This window comes from Acipenser ruthenus, chromosome 49, assembly GCF_902713425.1.
Source record: "Acipenser ruthenus chromosome 49, fAciRut3.2 maternal haplotype, whole genome shotgun sequence".
Taxonomy (NCBI): domain Eukaryota; kingdom Metazoa; phylum Chordata; class Actinopteri; order Acipenseriformes; family Acipenseridae; genus Acipenser; species Acipenser ruthenus.
The window spans coordinates 8,455,134-8,479,020 of NC_081237.1; the positions used below are offsets into that span (position 1 = coordinate 8,455,134).

Here is a 23,887-nt window from a genome sequence, read left to right on the forward strand (position 1 = left end):
CCCCTGTGCATTTCAGCACACAAACAAACATCGAACAAAATCGCCACAGCGCTCAGCCCATCGGACACAGCGGCCTGTCCAGAACCCAGCAAGGAGAAAAATCACCACGCTGCAGAAACTGCAAACTGACCTTCCACAGCCAGCTGAGCACAGCCATCAAATGACAGCGAAAGAGCCCACGAGTGGAGCATGATCAGAAACAGACAGAGACGCTCCCAGATCCACAGAAACAGACAGAGACGCTCCCAGATCCACAGAAACTGAGGATTTCAGATGCAAGAGGGGCTAGTTAGAAAGGCTTTCAGGTAGGCTGCATTTCAGGAATTCATTAAATCAAAGGAGGAGGTTGACAGTGGAACAGCTTACTGTAGTATTTCAGACTATACCTTCCTGGTACATCCCTTATAAAAGTTTCCTGTGGTATTTTTCCCTTGGTTACACTATACTATAGTTTACCATGTTTTCTGTAATGTTGACTATGCTTTACCGTACTGCTCTGGGCTTTACAATGCTTGCCTATGCTTGAGCATGCTTTCACTCTAGTAATCTTTTATAAGGGACAGTGTTAGCTGCAGGGACTCGTCCAACAAGCTGCACTTAAACACCACAGACCTCAGCGCCACCATCAAAGTGAGCTCAGCCTTAAAACTAGAGCCATCCAACTGACTGGGATTAATGTATCATTGCAGTGAGAGCTTCACAAATGTACCAGTTATTTAAAAAAAAAAAAAAAAAAAAAAAGAGAAATTAATTAAACTGGGAAGCAAAAAAGGGGACTGGTGCGGGACAAAGCGATTGAAGCACTCGGGGTTGTAGACGAAGCGTGCAGACGTGAATAAATCACTATTTCATTTATCTGAGTTTCACTGCTTTTGAACCCAAAAGGAGGAAGAGTGTCGCGTGTATAAAACGATGACCTTTAGGAGCAGCAAAGAAATAAATAAATAAATAAAATACAAAACGACGACTTGAAATAAAATCGGGGGAGTCTGTTTCCGTCCACAGCCAGCCAGGCAGGTTTCTGTAGCAACTGAAATGTGCTTCTAGTAAAGGGAGATTTGAGACGAGATGAACGAGCCCTGCTGCCTCCCAAACACTCCTTTAAAAAGGGAGCTCCTTCCATTGTGATCCCTCTGGGAAACCCCGTCACAGAACCTGCGGTTCCCACAGCAGAGAGATGTTCTATGAGCTCATTTATTTTCAGCTCAGATTTAGCACTGACGACCCGCACAGCAGTGGGAGTTCAACAGGAAACACTGCCTTCTGATACTTGGTTTAACTTGTCCGTAGTGGAGGACTACTTCCAGATTAGTCGATTCAAATACAAGGAAAAAACAAACAAAAAACAAAACACACGTATAAGGCTTTCCTAACGCTGCAAACCAAAAAAAAAAAAAACCACACACACGCAGAAGAATTCTGATACTATCAAATGTCTTCTGCAGCAGAGAAGCTTGAAGTGGAGCGAGGCAGCGAGAGCGGGCAGCGAGAGCGCTTCAGGACTGCAGGAGGGGCCGGCTGGTGCTTTCCATTGGTCAGGTTTGGAAACCACACCCCCACAGAGGAGGAGTCAGGGACACAGGGGGCTCCAACATCTCCGAGCCAAACCCCAAACATTTAGGGGCGAGGCGAGGATGGACTTGAGAGCAGGAAGATGAAAACTGAAACCGCGAAACTGTTGAAAAACGAGGAAGATTACCCCCCCCCCCACCTCTCCTCACCCCCGCCCGATTGAGAAATGACAGCAGAAACTCCACCCTCCTCCTCCACCACTGTGGCACGCTGGGGTCCCCTGAGCTGGAACAGAAGAGAGGGCAGGCACTCCTTAGGAGGGGTCGGGTCGTTAGGGGGTATCTTCAGTGTCAGGCGCTTGAGAATACGATGAGGAAGTTTGTATGTAGAGTTGTGTGTGTGTGTGTAGGGGGTAGATAACGCTAAGGGACTGGAAAAGGCTGTTTGATGTGATAGGGAAACTGGCTGACACAGCTTTTTATAAATTAATAAAAAAGATTGAACATTTAAAAAAAAAAAAAACAACGCACACTTGTAGACCCGATAAGGAAAAGTACTGATGCATCAGAATTATCAATCCAACATGAGAACCAAAATAAATTAAATAATAATAATAATAATAATAATAATAATAATAATAATAATAATAATAATAATAATAATAATAATAATAGAATAGAAGGGATAATACAATTATCCACAAGAGTTCTTAAGCTTCAGAACCTTCTATTTCTTTGAACAAGAGAAGAAAAAGAAAATCTACCTACGAGAAACACTTGTAGCGTTTGGCATCTCTTCTGTCAAATCCTTCCACAGTTTGGTTGTTTCATTGTGTCGCACCCCACCCCCCCTTCCCAAATATCTGAATTGGTTTTCTTAAAAAAAAAAAAAATGCTTTTTAATCACAGGGCTTGTGTAGACCTGAACTTGAAATAATAATTCTAATAATAATACTAATAATGATAATAATAATAAAGGCGACACCCAGAACACATCTTGTAGCACATTCTCTCTCGTCCTCTTCCTTCACTCACAATGACAGCGTGCTGCTGCACCCCCCCCCCCCCTCCCCACCACCAGGGGGAGTCGCTCCCCCGCCGTGGCTCCTTTGAAAAGGGGAATTCAGAGACAGTTCAGCCCAGGAGAGTGTCTCCACGAGCAGGGTCCAGTGACTGGGCAGCCCTAGTGCCAGTTCTGCAGGTGCTGATGGTCGTACTCTGCTATCAGTTTCTTTATGTGAGCCAGCTTGCTGTGCAGGTATTCACAGCGGTTCTTCTCCTGGCTGTAATCGGGATTACTCTGCAAAATAAAAAACAAAAATAAAAATAAAAAACACATCAAATTCATTTGGAGGTATTTATTGTTAGCAGTGTAAAATCACAATTTGCAAAAAGTATTTCAAAAGCCTTTTTAGGAAACTTGAGTTTACCTTTTTAATTTTCCGATACTCTTGTAAGATCTGATTATGGATTGTCTGTGAAGAAAAATAAATTGATACGTTACATTAAAGATGGAGAGCAGAGCGACGCAACAAAACAAAACCGAGTACTCGGTTAACCCTGACTGATGCTTTAAGAGCACTACAGAAACCAGGAGCACAGGGCAGAGCAAGTGGAGACAGACCGGAGCGAGGGAAGGAGGGGATGTACCTTGTAAGTCTCGGTGCCCTGCGGCAGCTGTCTGAGCTCCGTGTCCAGCACTGTGAACTGCCGGGTGATGCGCTCGATCCTGGCGTGCAGGCCTCTGTACTCGTTGTACTCTGCGTTGAAGTCGTTCTTGTAACTCTGCCGCTGGTCTTGGGACGCGATCAGCGAGTATTTCCTGTAACGGGGCGACAGGGAAGTCTTTGAAACCTCAAAAGCACCACAGCTGCTACAACCTGGCCAGTTTCATTCTTTCAGTGTCAAACTGAAGAGTACACTCTATTATGTAGTATACATGAGAACAGGACACTTTTTTTACATGTATTTCTACACTATTATATTGCGTCCTTAACCCTTTCAGTCCTGCAGGACCGCAAGGTCCCACCTTATCTTGATTTCCTATGGCACATGTTAACATACAGTGCCAAGATAATAGTAGGACCTTGAGGTCCTGCAGGACTGAAAGGGTTAAGGACACAATACACAAGCTGCTGCAGCCCAGGAGTCATATCTGAGCAATTCAAGCATGACATGAATGCTAAAAATATCTAAAAAATAAAACACAAGTACATTTCTTTTAGCGACATTAGTAGAATACTTGTATTGTTAAAAAGCTTGTCCAAGTAAGTTTGTAATCTTTGGTCCAACTCGATATGCAATCTCCGATTCCTTCAGCCTGTTTGGAGGGCAGTACTTACAATAAATAGTCTGGCATCTCCGACGTTGACGTAGGAACACTAGAATTGCTGCACGCCCCATTCAGGTCTGCAAGACAGCAAAAATGATACAAAGTTAACTTAGAGAAATTATAGATATGCATACGTGGTGAAATCTCAGTGAATGGTCATGCATGATAAAACCAATATTAAAAATATATTTCTATAACACAGTATGAGACTGATCTTCCAGGAATGCAGAGATTAGGCTTAAAAAAAAAAAAAAAAAAAAAAAAAAAAAGGTTTACAGTGAACACTAGAGGTCGCTGTGGATCCACTTTCCAAACGCTGTTTCACACTCAGACAAGGTGCTCATGAAATACGCTTAGACGACCACTCCAAAAATATCAGCTCCGAGGCTGCTAGGATGTGCAGAAGTTAAGCGACGCATTACTCTGGGTTAAAGAGGAAGGAAGGCTGGATACTGCATGTGCGTGAAGTTTAAAAAGTAATTAAAAGAAAACAACAAAAACACGACATACCCGTGCTGCTTTGTGGAACACTGCTCCCTTGCGCCTCCGTAATAAATTCACAGCCTCTCTTCGGTTCCGCGCCCCTCTCCTTGGATTTCTCCTTGTCCTTGTGCTTCTTGGATTTCTTCTTGGATTTCCCGTGCAGAGATGCGGAGGAGGGGGCGGCTCCGGGGGCAGAGGCAGGGGCTCCGGCCGCGGCGCTGGGGAAGGTTGCTTCGCTGGGCTGGGCAGGGAGCCCCGCGCTGGGGGCCGGGGGGTGGCTCAGGCGCTCTGCTGCCGCTGCCTCCTGCCCCTCGCAGCCGTTGTGGCTGGAGTCGTTGCTGACGTCCGAGAGGGGGTCGTAGGGCCGGGGGATCTCCAGCCTGTGTAAGTGGGAGCTGGAGCTCACCGGATCAGCCGGGAGCGGCACCGGGGCCCCAGGAGCACAATCCTTCCCATTGGAGGAGCCCAGCTTCCCGTTCAACGCGCCTTGGGCTTTGCTGGTCATGTGGGAGATCCGGGGCTTCTTATTGGCCAATGGGTCGATGAAGTCCACAGCTGGGCGTTTCTGCACAACGCAAAGCAGACACGGTCAGGAAGGGAATACGTTTATTTCTCTGTCTAGATAGGAGGAGGCACACACATTTCATATACTCATTTAAAAAGGACTGGAAACCAAAATTTAAAAAAAGATTACAGACAAATCAGCTAAGAAAATTAATAAAAAAAAAAAAAACGAAGTAAACTATTACAAAATAAAAAGCGGCTTCAGTAAACTCCTGGCTAAGGAATTGCTTTGTTTTCCTCCTCGGTGGAACTTTGTGTCCCCATCGAACCCTGGCTGGCAGTGTAGTGGGTGGCTGTTTGTACTGGCAGAACTGCATGTGCTCTTCTCAGGTCAGCCCCCCCGCCCCCCCCCTCGTCACTGCAGGCTAGGCTGACCTGACCTCCCCCTCTCTTCCGGCTAGGCTGACCTGACCTCTGTCTCTGCAGGCTAGGCTAGGTAGGCTAACCTGAGCCAACCCCCCCCCCCCCACCAGCCCTAGCACACAGCCCTACCCCGGGCTCCTACCTGAGAAGGAGAGGCGGAGTTGCTGTGCTCTTTGGGTGGGCTTGCAGGGGTCTCCCCTGGTACACCCAGGCTGTTCTGTGGCTGGCACATCTTCCTGTGAACAAGCGGCAACATTAGAGTAGAAATGAGACCAAAAAAATCAATAAAAACAAACCACACAATCAGACCGCTTCCGCAAATTGTTTCCAGTGGACCGTCGACATTTATTTTCTCCTACCATTATTTTTGTTTTGCCAATTTAGTTTTGCATGAAAATGTACAGATTTACAATACGTTTTATAGCCACAGTCAGATATAAGCACCGCATTACACAGCGATCCGCAGCCCGGATAACAGAATCGAAATCCACAGTCAGATATAAGCACCGCATTACACAGCGATCCGCAGCCCGGATAACAGAATCGAAATCCACAGTCAGATATAAGCACCGCATTACACAGCGATCCGCAGCCCGGATAACAGAATCGAAATCCACAGTCAGATATAAGCACCGCATTACACAGCGATCCGCAGCCCGGATAACAGAATCGAAATCCACAGTCAGATATAAGCACCGCATTACACAGCGATCCGCAGCCCGGATAACAGAATCGAAATCCACAGTCAGATATAAGCACCGCATTACACAGCGATCCGCAGCCCGGACAACAGAATCGAAATCCACAGTCAGATATAAGCACCGCATTACACAGCGATCCGCAGCCCGGACAACAGAATCGAAATCCACAGTCAGATATAAGCACCGCATTACACAGCGATCCGCAGCCCGGATAACAGAATCGAAATGCCTGTGCAAAGCTGTCGAATTCGGGCAGCGTTTCTCAATGCACAGACTTCATTCAAAAACACAGATCAACATTAGCAATAAAACCCCTTTTGCTGCTAATCTATTTTCACAGCATGACCCCAGCGACTCTCTTCTTAGTCACTCAGGAAACGCAGCGAGATTGCTGACGCGCGGATCTTGTGTTGCACAGTATCTGGAGCTCAGGCACTTGTGTCCCAACACTGCCCACTGTTACACAATCCTCCGTTACACTACAAGTGATACACTTCGTGACCCTGTGTGCGTGGAATACAAACAAGGGATGCAAGGAACACAAATATAGAATTTTATTTTACAAATACCCCCCCAGTTGCATGTTTGACTCGTTTGCCATGAGTATGCACTGTCGGAGATTCAGGATACACACCGATGTGTGCTTTTTTTTTTTTTTTAAGCTATGAAAAAGGTTAACGGACCAAAAACAGTATCTTGATAAAACCCAACATTCTTCATGCGTTTTTGTTTACACAGTTCAACACATCCTTTTCGTGTTTTATTTTTAGCCTCGAGCCTCGCTGAATGACTCTGTTCATGAGGACATGGATTTTTCCATTGGGTTTTCTTGGAAGACAGCCAGCTTTATTAAAAGAAAAAAAAAAAAAAGTCAACACACCGCAAGTGAAAAAGCAGCGTGCGTTCTGGGGGTAAAAACCGTGTCAGCATCAGTAAACTGGTAGCTCATTTTTCCAGTTTAAAACAAGACTTCAGTTCCAGTGCAGCGCGGTGCTAAAAGGGATGATGTTATGTGAACTGGGCTCATTGTCGGCTTCTCTGCTTGGCAGTCGTTCTAGAGACCCCAGAGATCAGGAAGGGTTGGAAACTGAACTCTGGTTTTATCGCACAGTGGGAGAGGAGAGGAGAGGAGAGGAGAGGGGGGTATGAGCTTTAAAAATCCATTACTCTGTACTTTCCTAGACTCAGCGCTTCCTTGTATGGTACAGTTCCCACATTTGCAATACGCTTTCCTCCCTTTGAAAAGGAGGTACATCGCAATGGATCATCACTCTTCTCCTCTCCATGCTGGTCTGTGTGTATCGTAAGGCATAACCAGATCACACAGTAACGGAACGCGGCTCTGTGTGCGGGGGTCTCAATGCAACGACCACGGGAATTCACTGCGCAGAACCCAGTCATGTTTATAACATCACATTATCAGTTAAAATGAGGGGAGGAGGGGTCACCAATATGACCCGGGTTCAATCTGCTCTCCACCGGTATCCCTCTTCTGTGGTCCACTGGATCTCTGTTCTACAGAACAGCTCAGTAACAACGAACAGCATGCTTGAGGAGGAGGAGGCTGCTTTTAGCCCACTGGGGATGGCCCAGAGGCTGGAGAAAAAGCCAGAACGCCCACATTAGGAGGCCAGTACTCCTAGAGGAGCCGTTTTACATTTGCTTTAAAATGGCTGATTGAGTTTCACTGCTTGTAAGAGATGCTGAATGCTTCAGTCTTTAAAGCAAGATCCTTGCTGTGCTGGTTTAGGGGTGCAGCGAGCGCTCTATCCCTTCCACAAGCTTCTAGAGTGTTACATTCACAGGGTTGTGTAACAGATTAGAACATCATGATGTTGCTCCGAATGCCCTTGCACCTTCTGCACTGATTTTTGTTCAGAGCACTGTATGCATAATTTAATATATATATATATATATATATATATATATATATATATATATATATATATATATATATATATATAATGTGTGTGCAGTAATAAATGATGCTAGGGAAATCAGCAACAATTTCAACAAGGATCCATAAAAAAGTATTAATATTTTAAAGGGTGACCATCTTAACACCAGTGTAAAGCTTGTGTTAAGAAATCATACAGTAAGCTTTCTGTTCAACACTGCAATGTTCTGGCCTGATTCCAAAGACAGTCTAATGCTGCTTAGAAGAAAGTGTCTAGAAAACAGCATTGACCGTCCGGCAACTACAGGGGCTGGAAAGTGGACTCTTTCTTTGAGGGGGCAGTGGATTAAAGGTGGAGCTTCCGTGTAACGAGCGTGTTGATAATCCACGTGCCACGCTTGTGTTGTAGCCTAGGGCTGCCCAAGCCTGGAGAGCAGGGGCTGGGCGATTCATTCACTTCATTCACCTGACAAGTATCCTCTTCAGCAGCTGCTGGTCTCCCTCGCAGTATCCAGGCCAGGCTTTCTGCACTTCTTTAAACATCAGGTCCTTCAGCGTGTAGGTGCCGTCCTTCCCATTCAGATTCGCCACCTGGAGGGAAGAAAATCAAATATAAAATAAATAAACCCCGCCTCAGCACACAACCCCCGGCCATCCCACTTCAGTACTTGGCACACGTTTCAATAACATTTATTTTTAAAGGAAGTTTAAAAAGTTTTAGGGAAGTGTTCTCTAATAAAACGTTCCTCACCAGACAAGCCTACCCTTGTGCGGCCTGAAAGACTTCTGCTTAAATGGAAATTTAAACAATTTCTAGCAGCGCCGTAGCAGAAGGGTTAAGGGCGTTAACGGTTGGGGTGTGGGTGGCCGGAGCCCAGGGGGTTGCTGACCTGTTGCAGGAGGCTGTCCAGCGAGTCCTTGTCCTGCTGAGGGAGCCCGTCCTTCTGCAAGCGCAGGAGGAGTTCTGCTTTCCTGTAGGGCTTCAGTGCCAGCAGGTGTATGAGCCGCTCCCTGAAGGGCCTGGGCGAGGCCGCGCTGGGCATGCCGCTGCTCTTCTTCAGGGTGTTGGCCATGTTCACCGGCCGGGCCTGCCTCCTCGTCGGGGCCACGTCGATGTTGCCAGGGGCCGGCTTCCGGATCTGCACCTTCTTACCTGAGCACGAGAGGAACCAACACATCAGGGGTGACTCGCTACACGACAGCTTGATCCACTCCTGGTTTTGTCAGAGGAGTTTCACGATGACACACACACGAGCTACCGATACTGTAATGTTGTTGAAGCTGACACCCTGGGATCCTTCAAGAAGCTGCTTGATGAGATCCTGGGATCAATAAGCTACTAACAACCAAACGAGCAAGATGGGCCGAATGGGTCCTCCTCTCGTTTGTACACTTTATGTTCTTATACACCACGGCTAATCAGACATGTGTTAAAACCTGGAATGGGTGACACTGCTTTGCAGTGGCAGTCTTGTTTCTCTCCCTGCACATATAGAATATACAACAAGCAGATATCCACCCCATATGCAGAGGTTAGAGACAGGGGCGGCGTGCCACAATACAAGAACGACGAAGATACGGGGATGATGTTACAGGACGCGGTACGATACAAGCAGATATCCAATCCACTGGCGGCTCCGATGTTTGAGTGGGGAGAAAATCTGCTTGCATACTTAACAGAATAATCAAAAACGGTACAGCTATTGTAATGTGCTGTCACTACTATCTGATAAAGAAATTTCAGACTGTTGTGTCACATCAATATCAAGGCTCTATATTACATATAGAATACCATATAGGAGCTCTGCCCCTTATCCACATGGCTTTCTGGTCACTGGCCTTTAAAATCAGCTTGCCTATACTGTAATCTAAAATTTAAAGAACAATTAACAGCAACCAAAAACTTTTCAGATGGCTGTATAAACATCGATGATGGGGTTTACTACATAATGTAAATATTATTAGAAATGAGGGCTGGGCAGAGTAGAAGACAGAGGCCTACATTGTTTCTTTAAAAAAAAAACCCACACACTGCAGCGTTTTTTGAAAACAGTTGGCAAGCATTTATTGACAAGCGTCGCTTCCGAAAACTGAGATTAAGAAATGATTTGTGGTGCCGGAAACGCGAGTGCTGCTTAGCGCTGGTTACCTAGCGCTAGAGTCTGCTGGAGGAGGAGCTACAGTTATCTCTACAACACTGAGCTCTGACCACCAGCTTCCTCTCACAGCGATCCCCCGGTCACATGGCTCTGCTCACCAAACCGAGGGGCAACAGCAAGACGGGTTTATTTACTGTGCCAATTCACTGAAATAAAACTAGGTTTACATGTCGAGAAAGCGGTCTGAAAAAGACTGAATATTTCAGTTCAATTGAAGATGTTTTGATTGAGCGTTTGAAGTTAGGGGTCATCTGTTCACTGTATTTCAAACCGAGCTATCGCAGGGAAGCAGGGCTTGTATAAGGTTTCTGGAGACGTACTATCCACTGTGTGCAAGCATGTCCAAAAAAAGTGTTTTCCAAAGCTCTGGTGATCAACACATTATTTTGAGAGCTTCCTTTATATGTTGCAAATACAATCTCACTCGCCTTCATCACATTGCAGGTTTTAATACAAGCTTGATCAGCTACAGCACATAACAAAACACATCATAGTAAACAGGAATGGACCTTACTGCTATGCAGTGGGAGTCTCATTTCCCAGCACAGACAGACAGACACACACACACACACAGTATAAAGAGAAGAAGGAGCATGGCACTGGCATTCTGTCCCGCTGTGTCCTTCACACACACACACACACACAGAGCCCGGGGCGATACTCTGATCAGAAGCTGTCTCCGGGCTGACAGGGAGCCGTCCAGGGAACCATGAGAGAACAGATCTCCGGTGCTGGCAGGGAGTAACCTTATCAGCTTAAATTATACAGCCTGGTTACAGGGCAGCTACAACCGACAGGCTGCTCCATACTGTCTGGGAACAAGAGAGTCAGTGACTCGCAGGGTGGGGGGGCGGGGGGGCCAGGCAGAGAGAGGCAGCTTGACCAGCGCGGACTCAGAGGGAGCTGCTGGAGACTCACCTGGAGGAGATCATACAGGAGCGCCTCTGCAAATCAAACAGGGGCATCTCCTGCAGGGACAAACCTGCTTCCACTAGGGCTGGGCAATAATAACATTATCACGATAATTATTATTACCATCATTATCATCTAATATGTTGATTCCCAGTAATTGTGACTTGTTAGTAGTTCTCTCTCTCTCTCTCTCGCACGCCTCCTTACCCACGTATCTCCCTCCCGGTTTGATAACGATTGCCCCGCGGCTCCGGGTCTCCTCCTCCACCTGTGCCATGCTCTGCCGTGCTTTCTGATAGGAGTCGTCCGTGGCACACACAGTGATTTTATCCTGTATCCCGCCCAGGCAGTCCAGCTGAATGCTCCCGTCGCTGCAAGAAAACCCAAAGCAATTAAAAAGCAGCGGCAGCAGCAGCAGCATTTGGGGCTTCTTATTGCTTATTGCCTACCTCCCGACTCCTCCACCCCGGCTCCCTGGATGAGGAGCTGGGAACCTGCACTCTGTTTGTTTGGTAGAGCAGTCCTGCTGCCCACGATCACACTGCAACAAATCTATTGTTAAACCCACTTTACTAACGACTGCCTTTGAGTGATTAGGATGATAGTTGAGCTTATTGTTTATGTTGAAATATTCTTTAAAAACGTGAATAGCTATTCAAGCAACAAGGACGGAAATATGACTATTGCATAGCAGTTTCACCCATGCCAGGTTTTACTACCAGCTTGATTAGACTTGCAGAAAGACCTCGCAGATACAGTGGGATGCTACATTGAGGTTACACAAAACAATGTATTAAAAAAGTCTCCCAATCTCAGAATGTAGCACAGCGATATAACAGTGTGTAGGGAACAAGCTCAGGTGTGTTCTATTAAACTGCTAGTAAAACCAGGAATGGATCAAGCTGCAGTGCAATGGGAGTCTTATTGCCATCCCTGAAATATTTAAGAGCTGGTTTCCTTTGCGTGATATTTAATGATCCAGTCACTCATAAACCGCGTCACATGAACGAATTCGAACATGGGTCACCACCCAACACATTAAGCTGTGTTTGATCAAACATTTAAAAAAACAAAAGCGTGTCCTAGCACCTCTATTCAGTGCACCGTTACATCAATCTCAACCTTTTGCAAGAGGAAATTCCCATTAGTCACATTTAACCACTTCCCAGAAACTACAGCAATTCAGAAACACGGTATTAAAGTTAAGAGTTCAACGGGTTTGCAGTGCCTGTCTCACTGGGGAGTGTTGAGCAGTGCTGGGTGATGACACTGCAGAACGGGCTCTCTCGCTGCGTACCCACCCGGTGACATACTGCTGCATGCAGTCGAAGCTCCCCTGGGGGCCGTCCCGCCCCACGTTGGACAGATAGAAGCTGAAAGTCCGCAGCTCATTCGGACACTCCGGCCTGGGGATTGAGATTTGCTGTTGGGGGGGCAAAAAATTCAAATCAATAAAACAAAAAACACCCAAGGAAAAAGCAACAGTGCTCTTTAAACCTTTCCAGTCTTTCAATATTAAAAAGTCCCGCTAATGTTGGGGTCAGCCACCTGCAGGGACGGAGCTCCCATTGCAGAGCAGTTCAACCCATTCCTGGTTTGATAAGACACTCCTGAGCTCGTCACCTCTACACTGCGGCTAATCAAGCTCGCAGTGAAAGCTGGAGCGGGTGAAACTGCTGTGCAATAGGAGTCTTATTCCCATGCCTGTATTACTACAAGGTGTGTGTGTGTTAATATACTTTGTGTGCTGTATGCAAATTCCTCCCCCACCACCACCCTGAAAATGTCTCTGCTTATTTTTAGCTTCAGAGAACATGCTCTCGTCTCCGGCTGTGGATCTGCTGCTGAATCTTAAACCAGGCCATGCTGATTTCCAGAGAAAACCTCGAAACATCAAAACCTGCAGGTGCTGCACCACTTCAACCGCCACGATCCAGAAATAACACGCGGATGCTGTTACTACTGAACCCGAGACCACAAGGTGTGGAGAACGCCTCCTTCAGGTCTCGCTGCACATCCAGAGACGATGCACGGGGGGGGGGCGTACTGTAAGCAATGTTAGGCAGCCACTAACACTAGCTCACATCAAAAGATTATTTAAATATTCAAATTCTAGAGCCAATGGGCTGATTTAAAAAAAAAATTAAACTTGGAAAAAGACCACACAGTGGGATTCTACACTGAGGTTACAAAAAAAAAAATTCTTCCCACCCTTCTGAATACAGCACAGCGATAGAACAGTGTGTAGGGAACAAGCTCAGGTGTGTCTTATTACAAACTCACAGCAAAACCAGGAATGGATCAAACTGCTATGCGATACTAGTCTTATTTCCATCCCTGATTCAGCTGTGAATGAACCACAATTATTGAATTATGGAACGCTAGTCCCCCAGCATTAGCAGAGTTTGTCTGGGAGTAAGCTCAGATTAACTCCTGCAGCGTGACACATGGCATTACGAACCCCCGCAGACACACTCTCCTTCCTCCAACCTGGGGGGGTTGCTATCCAGTGCACCCCGCGGGACAGCACAGCGCAGCTTCCCTTCAGCTGTGGAGAGTCACACTGCACAGGGTGCTCTAGAAACCATCCCTCCCCCTGTCCTCACTCACACGGCCTGCCACAGACACACTCATATAAAACAGCAGTGTCCTGAGCAGAGCATCCTGCAGCGCTGGGGAATCTACCGGTGTCAAACCGGGTACGTGATTCAGAGAGCCGACAGGAAACGAAACCGTAAAGAATGACTCAAAGGCTTTACTGGTAGACTCCAAGGAACTGGATGGTATGCAGTGAGGAAAGCAGAGTCTGAATATGGTTGCAAAACAGATCAACCCCCCCCCACACCCCCACCCCCACCCCCACCCCCCCACCGTCTGAATCATTCAAAGGCTATCCTTCACATACCAACAGCATTGTGCAATAACCATTAAAACAAAAAGAAACCTTACAGAAAGAAGTAAAGGAACCTGGAACCCCTTCACTGTAAAACAATGAGCCACGTCCACGTGGAGCTAAACCCACAGAAGCAGCCGTGAGGAGCCGGTCACAAGCCCCCTTCACAAAGCAACATGGGCCCCCAGCTGCTTCCCTGCCTCCCTGGACCCCCCCAACCCCCCCTGCTGCTGCTGCAAAGACCTGCAAAACAAAAAGCCCTTTCAGGCTGGGGCTCGGGAACACCCCCTTCTTCAAAGCAGAGCCTCTGGTCCCTCCAGGACGCTGCGATTAATTAAACAGCCGACAGCAGCAGGGCTCTGCAGGGTCAGGCCATTCCTGGCAGAGGACTTGCTGTCCGCCCACAAGGCAGTCCGGCGAGGTTGGACGCTCCACCGTTCTTTAGATGCCAGATAGAATCACACCGCCTTGCACAGCTCCCCATGGCGACACCGGGGGGGCTGGCAGAGCCGGCAACTGGAAAGAGTCTTCATTAAAGACATTCTAAACAATTCTGTACAGCTGAAGAAAAAGCAACTGATGAACTCTCACTGGTGAGTTCAGTTTATCAAAATACTTTTCTTCATGAAGTGTTTCTAGTGACTGATGAGTATCCTGTTGGATCCCGACTCCTCTTGGATAGAGAGCCGGTTGCCGTTTTTGAATTCTCTTTATTAGACAAATAAATATTGTTTGCTTCTCCAAAAGCAATGTGCTGTACAAGCTCAAAAACACCCTACAATTAATACTGATTGCTATTATTGCTGCTAATCATATTCCCAATGCATCAGAAATCAATATAAATGCACAAAGCACGTTCAATAATATTAAAGTAAATCATTTGATTAATTTCCCCTGACTTAAAACCTTGTGCAAAATCAACCACGTGCAATTCTAGACATCCGCAGTAAAACTGGAGGAACACGCAAGCACACACAGTCACTGGGGAAACATTTCAAACCGTTTGAACCCTAAATGATTACAGAGCCGCTCTGAATCTTTACGTATAGGCCGCGGTTCAAAGAAGAATCATTAACAGCCGTACAGTCACACGGAGTGCAGAAGACTTCTAGAATCTCCTGCTCAGGAAGCGCAGGACCAACGTTTGTGCTGAAATCAGCCCAGCTATCGATCTTCACACAGGCTGTGGATTAATTTCATAGCCAAACGGGTGAGCACTTTCAGCAACTGATGTAGAAAAATCTCTGCTCATGTATTACACTTCCTTTAGAAAGCAAGCCAGCCAGCCGATATTCCTGTATTAGTCACAGTAAAAACTGCAAAGCATCAGGGCTTGGAGGCTTCAAGTAATAATTTAACCCCTGGCGCACGCCTTCTCTCCTTGTTCTGTTAAAAGGGAGAGGAAAGCCTCAAACCAGGCAGGATTCCTGTGCACAGTAGAAGTTACTTTTACTTCTCCTCTCTCGTACCATGATGTCACTATAGCAACCCCCTCCCCCCTCCCCCGCTAAACCTGCCGCACATGACCCTGTCTAATCTGATCAGAGACTGACTGTGACCAGAGACCAGGAGGTCAGGCAGGTCACTGGGGATCACTGCAACAAACTGGACAGTGAAGCAGTCCTGCAGGGGTGAATTCCAGTAGGAACGGTGTAGCTCGTAATTCAATCGCAATCACAATTGAAATCGTGCGTTGTTAAACTCGCAGTAAAACCAGGAATGGTTCAAACTGCTATGCAATGGGAGCCTTATCTCCATCCCTGAGTAAACTTCAATATTACACCCACCCCGACATTCAGCATTAGGGCCGCCATCTGCAGTGCCAAACTACTCGCCGTTTCATTTGCTACACATCAAAACACTAAATCAGAACAGCTGACATGAAAGAAAACTGGGACAATACAAGTCTAGAAGCAATTAAACTGTTTAATAAAGAAAGAAATTCAAAAAGTACCTCCGGTAGCAAGGTTTCACTCAATAATAAACAAAGAATAATGAGAGAGACTGGCATCTTCTTACCCCCTGCTTCCCGGTGAATCGGATCGACGGCCGATTAGACAAGGAGCTCTGGAAAAGAAAAACAAGAAATAAAACAATTAGCAGACAGCTGAACTGCTTCATGTTCCTGGGATGAGATCAACTATATACTCTCAAATAAAATGATGCGCTTATGCAGGCAGCAAACGCAGCACTTTCAAGATAAATGCAGAAAATCTATATTTGGAGATGGGAGGGGGAGGAAATAGGATGTTTGTATGTGCAACTTATAGAAATACACAACACTGAAATCTATCAGCAGAAGTGTCAATTTGAATTTATTAAGATTCTGTCAGTATTTCTGAAGAGCACATGAGTATGAGGAACATGCATTACAACCAGGAGAGCCTGTGCAGCCTTCATCTGCACTAGCAGAAACGTCATTTGAAGAGTGAGAGAGATACACCTCTTAAAGGCAGTAGAGCGATCAAAAAGATGCAAGTAAAAGCCATCAAGGGACGACGCACGTTCCCTGTGGCTATCAATCACTGCAGTTTCCAGTGTGCAGGGTACAGCTGCATATTCGTATCCTCTCCAATAAATACAATGAAAAAAAAAGTTGCACGCTGCTTTACTTGCTGCAGACCGAAGCGTGTGTTTGCAGGATACTTCGTTTCTGGCAGGGATCCTGTATCAATAGCTCATCTGCAACGTATTTCCAGGCTCTGGCTGTGTGCAGGGGCTCTGCCTCACTATGCAACGCGCTGTAATACAATCTAGCCTCGGCTCTGAAGCTTACACTCGCAGGTCCACAGCACAGACGGAAAATAAAAACCTTTCCAACCCTGAGGGTCGTCCTGCAGGGCTCTGAGCTTCACGCTGACCAGACAGACCAAAAAAACACCACCTCGAAATAAAAAAAATACACCAGTGAGACACGGTTAGAGATGACGGTTTTGTCCAAGTCCAGTGCCTCTAATGATTTGGATCAATGGAATGGCCCCCACCATCTCACAGGCTGATTATGACTTCTGGAATTTTAAAAGCAGGGATGAAAGGCATTCAGAATTATTCCATCCACACACATGAAAACAAAGACTCCCACGACAGTAACTGCAGCTACACCATGCTTAGTACCGGCACACACTTATTTGCCTTTGAATTACAATTGTCCTAAAGCCTGCCTCCACTTCCATCTATGTCCTCTGGTCCTGCTTTCTGAACTGATCTTAAAGTATTGGCTAGGGTTAACTTTGTCAAAGACTTTGATCAAGTCCTCCCTACAGTAATTCATATTCCAGTGGTCTGGTCGATAATCGCCACTTCATCCCTGCTGGCTGTGCCAATCCGTGGGCTGCAGCCAGGAGCCCATGCTGCTCTGATGCAGGCACAGCCCCAGGCAGCCCAGCACAGAGCGCTAGGCTCAGCCGGTTTATTTGAATGGGCTGCTGACAGGTCAGCATTCTCTAGGACTGCAGCCCCGAAAGATCCACACGGCAGGTGGGAACACAGCGCAGCACTCGCTCGCAGGCAGGGGGCAGACACAGGCTACACACACACACACACACACACACACACACACACACACACACACACAGGCTGATGCAGGCTGCCATGGGTTTAACTGATATGCTAGGAAAAAAAAAGGGGAGGGCCATTTCTATAGGTAGAGGGACAAAAAAAATCTGAAAGAATGTCCCATAATCAGAATGAAAATAATTTCTACATGTTTAAAAAATGACCAGCTAAAAGGTAGCCTAGAGTCAAACAAGATATTCTGTTTCCCAGTGCAGGAAAGATCCCTGTAATAAATGAAGGCACCGAAGACTGGGATGTTAAATAAACTGTTCCTCTCTTAGAACCTCTCCTGTTAGTAACCCTGCAGACTCCCGCATGACGAGATTCATTTCACAGCAGACTTACGTACCAGGGGGCCTCACGGCTCACTCCTGGCACCTGGTCATTTCAATCACACACCCTGACAAGTGCAGTTCCGAACCCCAACGCACAGGACACAGCGAGCGACAGCGTGCCTGCACCCCAACGCACAGGACACAGCGAGCGACAGCGGGCCTGAACCCCAACGCACAGGACACAGCGAGCGACAGCGTGCCTGCACCCCAACGCACAGGACACAGCGAGCGACAGCGTGCCTGCACCCCAACGCACAGGACACAGCGAGCGACAGCGTGCCTGCACCCCAACGCACAGGACACAGCGAGCGACAGCGTGCCTGCACCCCAACGCACAGAACACAGCGAGCGACAGCGTGCCTGAACCCCAACGCACAGGACACAGCGAGCGACAGCGGGCCTAAACCCCAACGCACAGGACACAGCGAGCGACAACGGGCCTAAACCCCAACGCACAGGACACAGCGAGCGACAGCGTGCCTGAACCCCAACGCACAGGACACAGCGAGCGACAGCATGCCTGCACCCCAACGCACAGGACACAGCGAGCGACAGCGTGCCTGCACCCCAACGCACAGGACACAGCGAGCGACAGCGTGCCTGCACCCCAACGCACAGGACACAGCGAGCGACAGCGTGCCTGCACCCCAACGCACAGGACACAGCGAGCGACAGCGGGCCTGCACCCCAACGCACAGGACACAGCGAGCGACAGCGGGCCTGAACCCCAACGCACAGGACACAGCGAGTGTCAGAGGGCTCTTCCACTGCTGTGACTGATGTTTTAAAGAAACAGTCCTGCAGGGGGCGGGGGTGGAGAAGACCTCCACAGCATTCCTCGTGTGTGCATGTGAACAGAGAGCACAAGCAAGCTGCCTTCTTGCCTTTGCGGGTGTCAGGTTGGAGTGTGTGTGGGATTGTGGAGCACAGGCAGGCAAATCTCAATTAACCATTTCTCCACCACTTTAAAAAAAAAAAAAAACACTGCTGTAAAGTTATTAACAGCTGAATCACTGAATCAGAGATCAGATGCCTTTCAGGACACCATACAGGTTTGATTTGACAGAATAAATAATAATAATAATAATAATAATATTAATAATAATAATAATAATAATAATAATAATAATAATATTTAGTGTGGTCTGCATTGAGGCACGACTTTTCAAACAGCACAGACAAGAATCACAGAGCGATTATCTAAATTGCAGCACTAACCTGCGACATGATTGCAGGGGTGAACACAAGCTAGTCTCTGGTTTCACGTTTCATGAAAAACTCATCCGATTCCCTGGGTATACACGACAGATAAGGAGAAAAACTGGCAGCAGGCAATGCACAGAGGCAGGTCCTCCCATACTGGGGCGTGCGCTCGCTCACTCACTCGCTCATTAATTGGTAACATGACCTACATTTCAAGAGGACTGCGGCGGTAATGTGTTTGTCTGTGCGAAAGAAAAACTGTTGCTTTAGGAATCCAGCCCCAGCACCGGAGCACAGTGAGGGGCGAGGGGTTTATAAGCACTGCATCCAGTGAGGGAGCACAGTGAGGGGCGAGGGGTTTATAAGCACTGCATCCAGTGAGGGAGCACAGTAAGGGGGGAGGGGTTTACAAGCACTGCATCCAGTGAGGGAGCACAGTGAGGGGCGAGGGGTTTACAAGCACTGCATCCAGTGAGGGAGCACAGCGAGAGAGCATAGCGAGGGGTTTACAAGCACTGCATCCAGCCCTGGCACCAGCGAGGGAGCACAGCAAGGGGTTTACAAGCACTGCATCCATGAGGGAGCACAGCGAGGGGTGAGGGGTTTATAAGCACTGCATCCAGCGAGGGAGCACAGCGAGAGGTTTACAAGCACTAGGAGGAGAAGCTGCTAATTGGCACAGGATTTCCCAAGCTTTTGTTCCAGTGTAAAGTTTGCTAAATGTTTCTGCAGTTCACATCAAAACCTCCTTACGCACCAACCAAGCACCACTACAAGTGAAATTCAAAGCATGCTGCAGTCACTGCTTTGCACGGACGCGCCACAAGCCCCAGAGCGTGAGGACTCTTGCAGGTGTCGGGAATAGAGGATTTTAAAAAGCTGCCAGACAGAGCTCGTTAACCCATGTCCCGTTCACACTAGGAACGAAAGCACTTCATACTGCACTACCTCCGTCGTCACTGACTTCGCTCGTTTAAAAACGTGCCAGTCAGGAATCTGAAACCACGGCCGCTGTGAAGGTCCAGGGAGCAGCTGCTGGGATGCACGGCACTGAATTTGTCCGGTTACACAAATCGGTTCTCTCGAGTCACGGCCACGTTCAGAGCGATGATGACGATAGCCCGTGTCATCTCCAGCTTAGACGTCGACCCGAGTGAGTGTGCCAGGCCCCTGGGCACCCCGAGGAGTCAAAGTAAAAGGAAGTTTATTCGTGATGATCGACTCGTTCCGCGTTGTCTTTCTTAAGCACAGCTGTCTGGGAAGACTTGCTTAAGACTTGTTCCTTAAAACACTCAAACCTATTTTGCTGCTGCTGTGCCCTGCGGAAAACACATCGCTCAGCACATATTGTCCTGAACAGCGCATTGCATTCCGAGTTAGGAACGCGATCTTTAAAAAAAAGAAAAATGAACTTGCGCATCTTTCCAAGTATAACCCATCTGGTACTTCATCCATTGATGATACCAGGAGATTTTCTAATGAGATCACAATCGCTGGCATGGATTCAACCCTGAAGTGGTGTGAAAACTACAGAGAGAGAGCGAGAGAGAGAGAAAGAGTCCACATGCGACATGCACAACGCCTCTGACACTGCGCAGCACACCCTGCAGACACGCTGAGTGAGCTTACAGCATTTCTAGGAGCATGAGCTCAAGCACCAATCTTCCACTTGATTTTGCATCAAATAAACAAACAAACTCACACCCGCTCCATACGCCCTGTCCTCATTCTCTCGAGGAAGAAATGTTTGCTGATTTCGCATTTATTAAAAATCCGCAAAATTAATGTGCTGTGAAATATATTATTCATACATGTGCTGTACATTAAAAGAAGCGCAAACATTTACTGCAGCAAAAATGGACCCTGAAGGCCATTAGCGAAATTAAGTTTAATTAAAAAATCCTGTTTTACAGTGTCAGACGCCATCGAGCTTGTTATTGAAGCGTTCCTCTCCTGCGAGAGACCCTACAGACTCCAGCACTGAGAAGTGAGATCCGTTCACAGAAGACATCTCCTGTGAGAGACCCTACAGACTCCAGCACTGAGAAGTGAGATCCGTTCACAGAAGACATCTCCTGTGAGAGCCCCTACAGACTCCAGCACTATGAGAAGTGAGATCCATTCACAGAAGACATCTCCTGTGAGAGACCCTACAGACTCCAGCACCAGAGCAGGATAATAACACCCCCTCACGAGCCAGGAAACCCAGGGCTGTACCCGAACCCTAACGTGCAGGACCAGAGAGAGCTTCAGCCCACATTATAAAAACACAAAACGCAACTCCTCCCTAGCAAAGAACCGGTTAGGTGGAAAACCAAGCGAAAGTTGTTGAACACGGTTTAGGCTTCTTTACTCCTTCGTTGAGACACAGCATTGCAGGTCCTTGAAGTTCTTCCTTTGTAGGGACAGAAGTTCTGAGAAACAAGTCAAGTACACAAACATTTCAGCACTTGTTAACATCGCCTAGTTCTACCTGCACATCCAACGGGAAGCACAAGTAAACAACATCTGTTTAAGGACACAGAACACCGTCTCAAAAGAAACTCCTCAAAGTAACAGCCAAGTAACACACACACATTCCTTAGCTGTGATGACATGTGAGCTCCACAAAACACCCAGTAAGCAATCCGGTCACTCTGCTCCGCAGCAGCTACCATCCTTTAATTGTGGGCTAGTGAAGGAGAGCCCAGGCCAGTGCATGCAGCTGTGCACAGTAATCTAGATAAGCCGACTGCAGCAGAACCAGAGTGTCCGATATCTGGGCACTCACCCCCAGGCACTGGGCTAGCCGGGCTGAACTGCTGCACAGCTTTACAAAGAACTGCCAACTACAACTTTCAAGAAGTTACTGAAAAAAACAAAGTATTATAAAAACAGATCACACACACATACCTGCCTACCTACATACAATGTGCTTGCCTGGCAGTCACTGTAACTGTGTTTGTTTGGCAACACAACGCACTTAACGTGAAAGTGGTTTGCATTCACTTTCAGATTCCTCTCTCTGCTTTTGCAATCCACTCATTCCACTGAAGTTTAGCCGCATTTTGCAAATTGCCGTTAACTCTGCGCTTCACACAAGCAGCCAACATATTTTCTAACTACGGAACTTCCTAGATCTGTCAAACTGCCACCATGTTCTGCAATAGCCATTAGCTGCTTTCAGTTTCTGGACTCATTTATAGGAAATGAACATATATTTATACAGCATTATCTTTCCACTGTTTGTTTGTTTTTCTAATTTAACCGACTCTGTGATTCTGTGGTATGAAAGGCACTATCCTCCTTCAGTCACTGCGTGTATAACTGCACCATGTGAAGTTTCCTATCTATGTATCTATTTTATAAATGCATGTTTTTTGTCTTTTTCCCCCCAAAGTTTTGGCAGGTCAGCTTCTCGAACTCCACACCGGCCCACCTTTCAGTCCGATTTGATCAATCTATTTAGTTCAGTCGCTTCCTACCCTGGAGAGAGTTGGCTTCAGTTTAAGGATTAAGAGCCATCATAACTGTCGGTCACACTTTCTGCAACACAACAGGGGGCGCTAGCGTGGCCAAAAACACACGTCCCGACGAACCTGGACTCTCTCCTCTGCGTCAGGCTACGCAAAACACGCAAAAAATGTTTTTTTTTTTCACCGCAATCACAACCACGTGGTTTATCAAACTCGTCACGCTGATGACGACAGCAATAAGAATGAACTTTCTTTCTGTTTCAACTTATCCAGAATAGATAGCCTTACGTGTGGATCCGACATTCTGTTCAAATAAAATTCGACTTTATTTTTTTACTGTATTCAAACTGTGATGAAATGCATGCCGTTGTACAGCTAGCACCGAACCGCGTCCTCTCATATCGCAAGCCCCCAAAAGGAGACGGCGCGCTGCTGCGTTTATTTTTACCAGCTTTGTACCCAGTAAGTTGTTGACCTGACTTGGCCAGGCAAGTCGCCCGCAGTCCAGTCCCTGCACCGGTGAGATACAGGACGGCTTGCGTTTGTTTTCATCAACTACTGCTATATGAACTTCAGAAAGTACTCGCTTACCCGAAATAAGACGATAATCAAATTCAAATCCCTCTCCCGACTGTCTCAATAATAAGTGACTAAACCCGACCGTCCCTGGTCTGAATAACTACGTGTTGTTATGTTGCCAAATGTTTTTACAGAAATAAAACTTCAAAATCTAACCCCTAGTTGAAAACTAAAATAAATAAATAATAATAATAAAATCACCAAGTTTAGTAAATTAGTGAATTCATTTAGAATGTTATATAAACCTACATTGATGAATCTAAAGTCTAAAAAAAACTAAAATCACACATTTAAAATTAAAACAACAATACAAACAGACGCTTAACTCCGACTGGGGAATCAAGTGTCGCTGTCAGATTGCAATTATAATATAATAATAAAACAGCTAAGGGCTGGTATCGATATTTTTTGTATTGACAATTTTTTGTTAAAAAAAAAAAATAAACGATTTAAGACCTTTTTTTTTTGTCAACATGATGTGTGTCTCTCCTCAGGCGCGGTAGTTTAGCGGTTGTGTATAACAGCTCGGTTCAGGAGAACTAGTTTGAAACTGCTTTTTTTTTTTTGATCGGGGCAGGTGTTGTTGAGTTCAGAGTAGCTCGCATTTATCTCCGCTAAGCCACCACCGCAAAATCAACACAGAGAGAGAGACACATCCAGCCAGCCTCCCTGCCCTGTAACAATTGCTCGACTCCGGTTCAGTAAAAGGCGAAGTTTTAAAAGGCAGCGGCCTCGTCCCAGCACTTACCTTGCTGTTTTGGTAACCCTCGAAGGCCCTCAAGGCGCTGTCAGTCAGTTTAACGTGAAATACGGAGACGTTGCTGCCATTACTCACTCTTCCACAGGACAGTCCGTAGCTCTGCTCCTCCTTCAGCGCCGCCATCTTGCTACCATTTCCACCACCGCGCTCCTCCTCGGCGCCGCCGCCGCCGTCACGCGCACAAC

General features: G+C 46.9%; 1 protein-coding gene across 2 annotated transcripts; it reads right to left on the bottom strand.

The window, feature by feature from the left end:
* Window positions 1–1,955: 1,955 nt before the first annotated feature.
* Window positions 1,956–23,874, bottom strand: LOC117966254 (RNA polymerase II elongation factor ELL-like). Of its 2 annotated transcripts, none has more exons than XM_059014818.1 (12): window positions 23,691–23,874; window positions 15,835–15,882; window positions 12,224–12,345; window positions 11,130–11,293; window positions 8,742–9,004; window positions 8,318–8,442; window positions 5,396–5,489; window positions 4,354–4,891; window positions 3,854–3,920; window positions 3,162–3,333; window positions 2,942–2,986; window positions 1,956–2,811 (listed from the first exon to the last, which is right to left on the bottom strand). In XM_059014818.1, exons 1-12 carry the CDS (start codon window positions 23,823–23,825, stop codon window positions 2,695–2,697), a joined length of 1,890 nt encoding a protein of 629 aa, XP_058870801.1. In that variant the 5' UTR covers window positions 23,826–23,874; the 3' UTR covers window positions 1,956–2,694. The 2 variants fall into 2 exon arrangements, with proteins under 2 accessions (XP_058870801.1, XP_058870802.1); XM_059014819.1 differs by having other exon boundaries at window positions 23,778–23,866.
* Between the last annotated feature and the right edge of the window lie 13 nt (window positions 23,875–23,887).

Coding starts and splice junctions, on each gene's coding strand:
- LOC117966254 (XM_059014818.1), bottom strand. CDS start 23,825: ATGGCGGCGCTGAAGGAGGAGCAGAGCTACGGACTGTCCTGTGGAAGA. Junction 15,883..23,690: donor AGGGTTACCAAAACAGCAAG/GTAAGTGCTGGG, acceptor TTTCTTTTCCAG/AGCTCCTTGTCTAATCGGCC. Junction 2,987..3,161: donor AGGGCACCGAGACTTACAAG/GTACATCCCCTC, acceptor TTTTCTTCACAG/ACAATCCATAATCAGATCTT.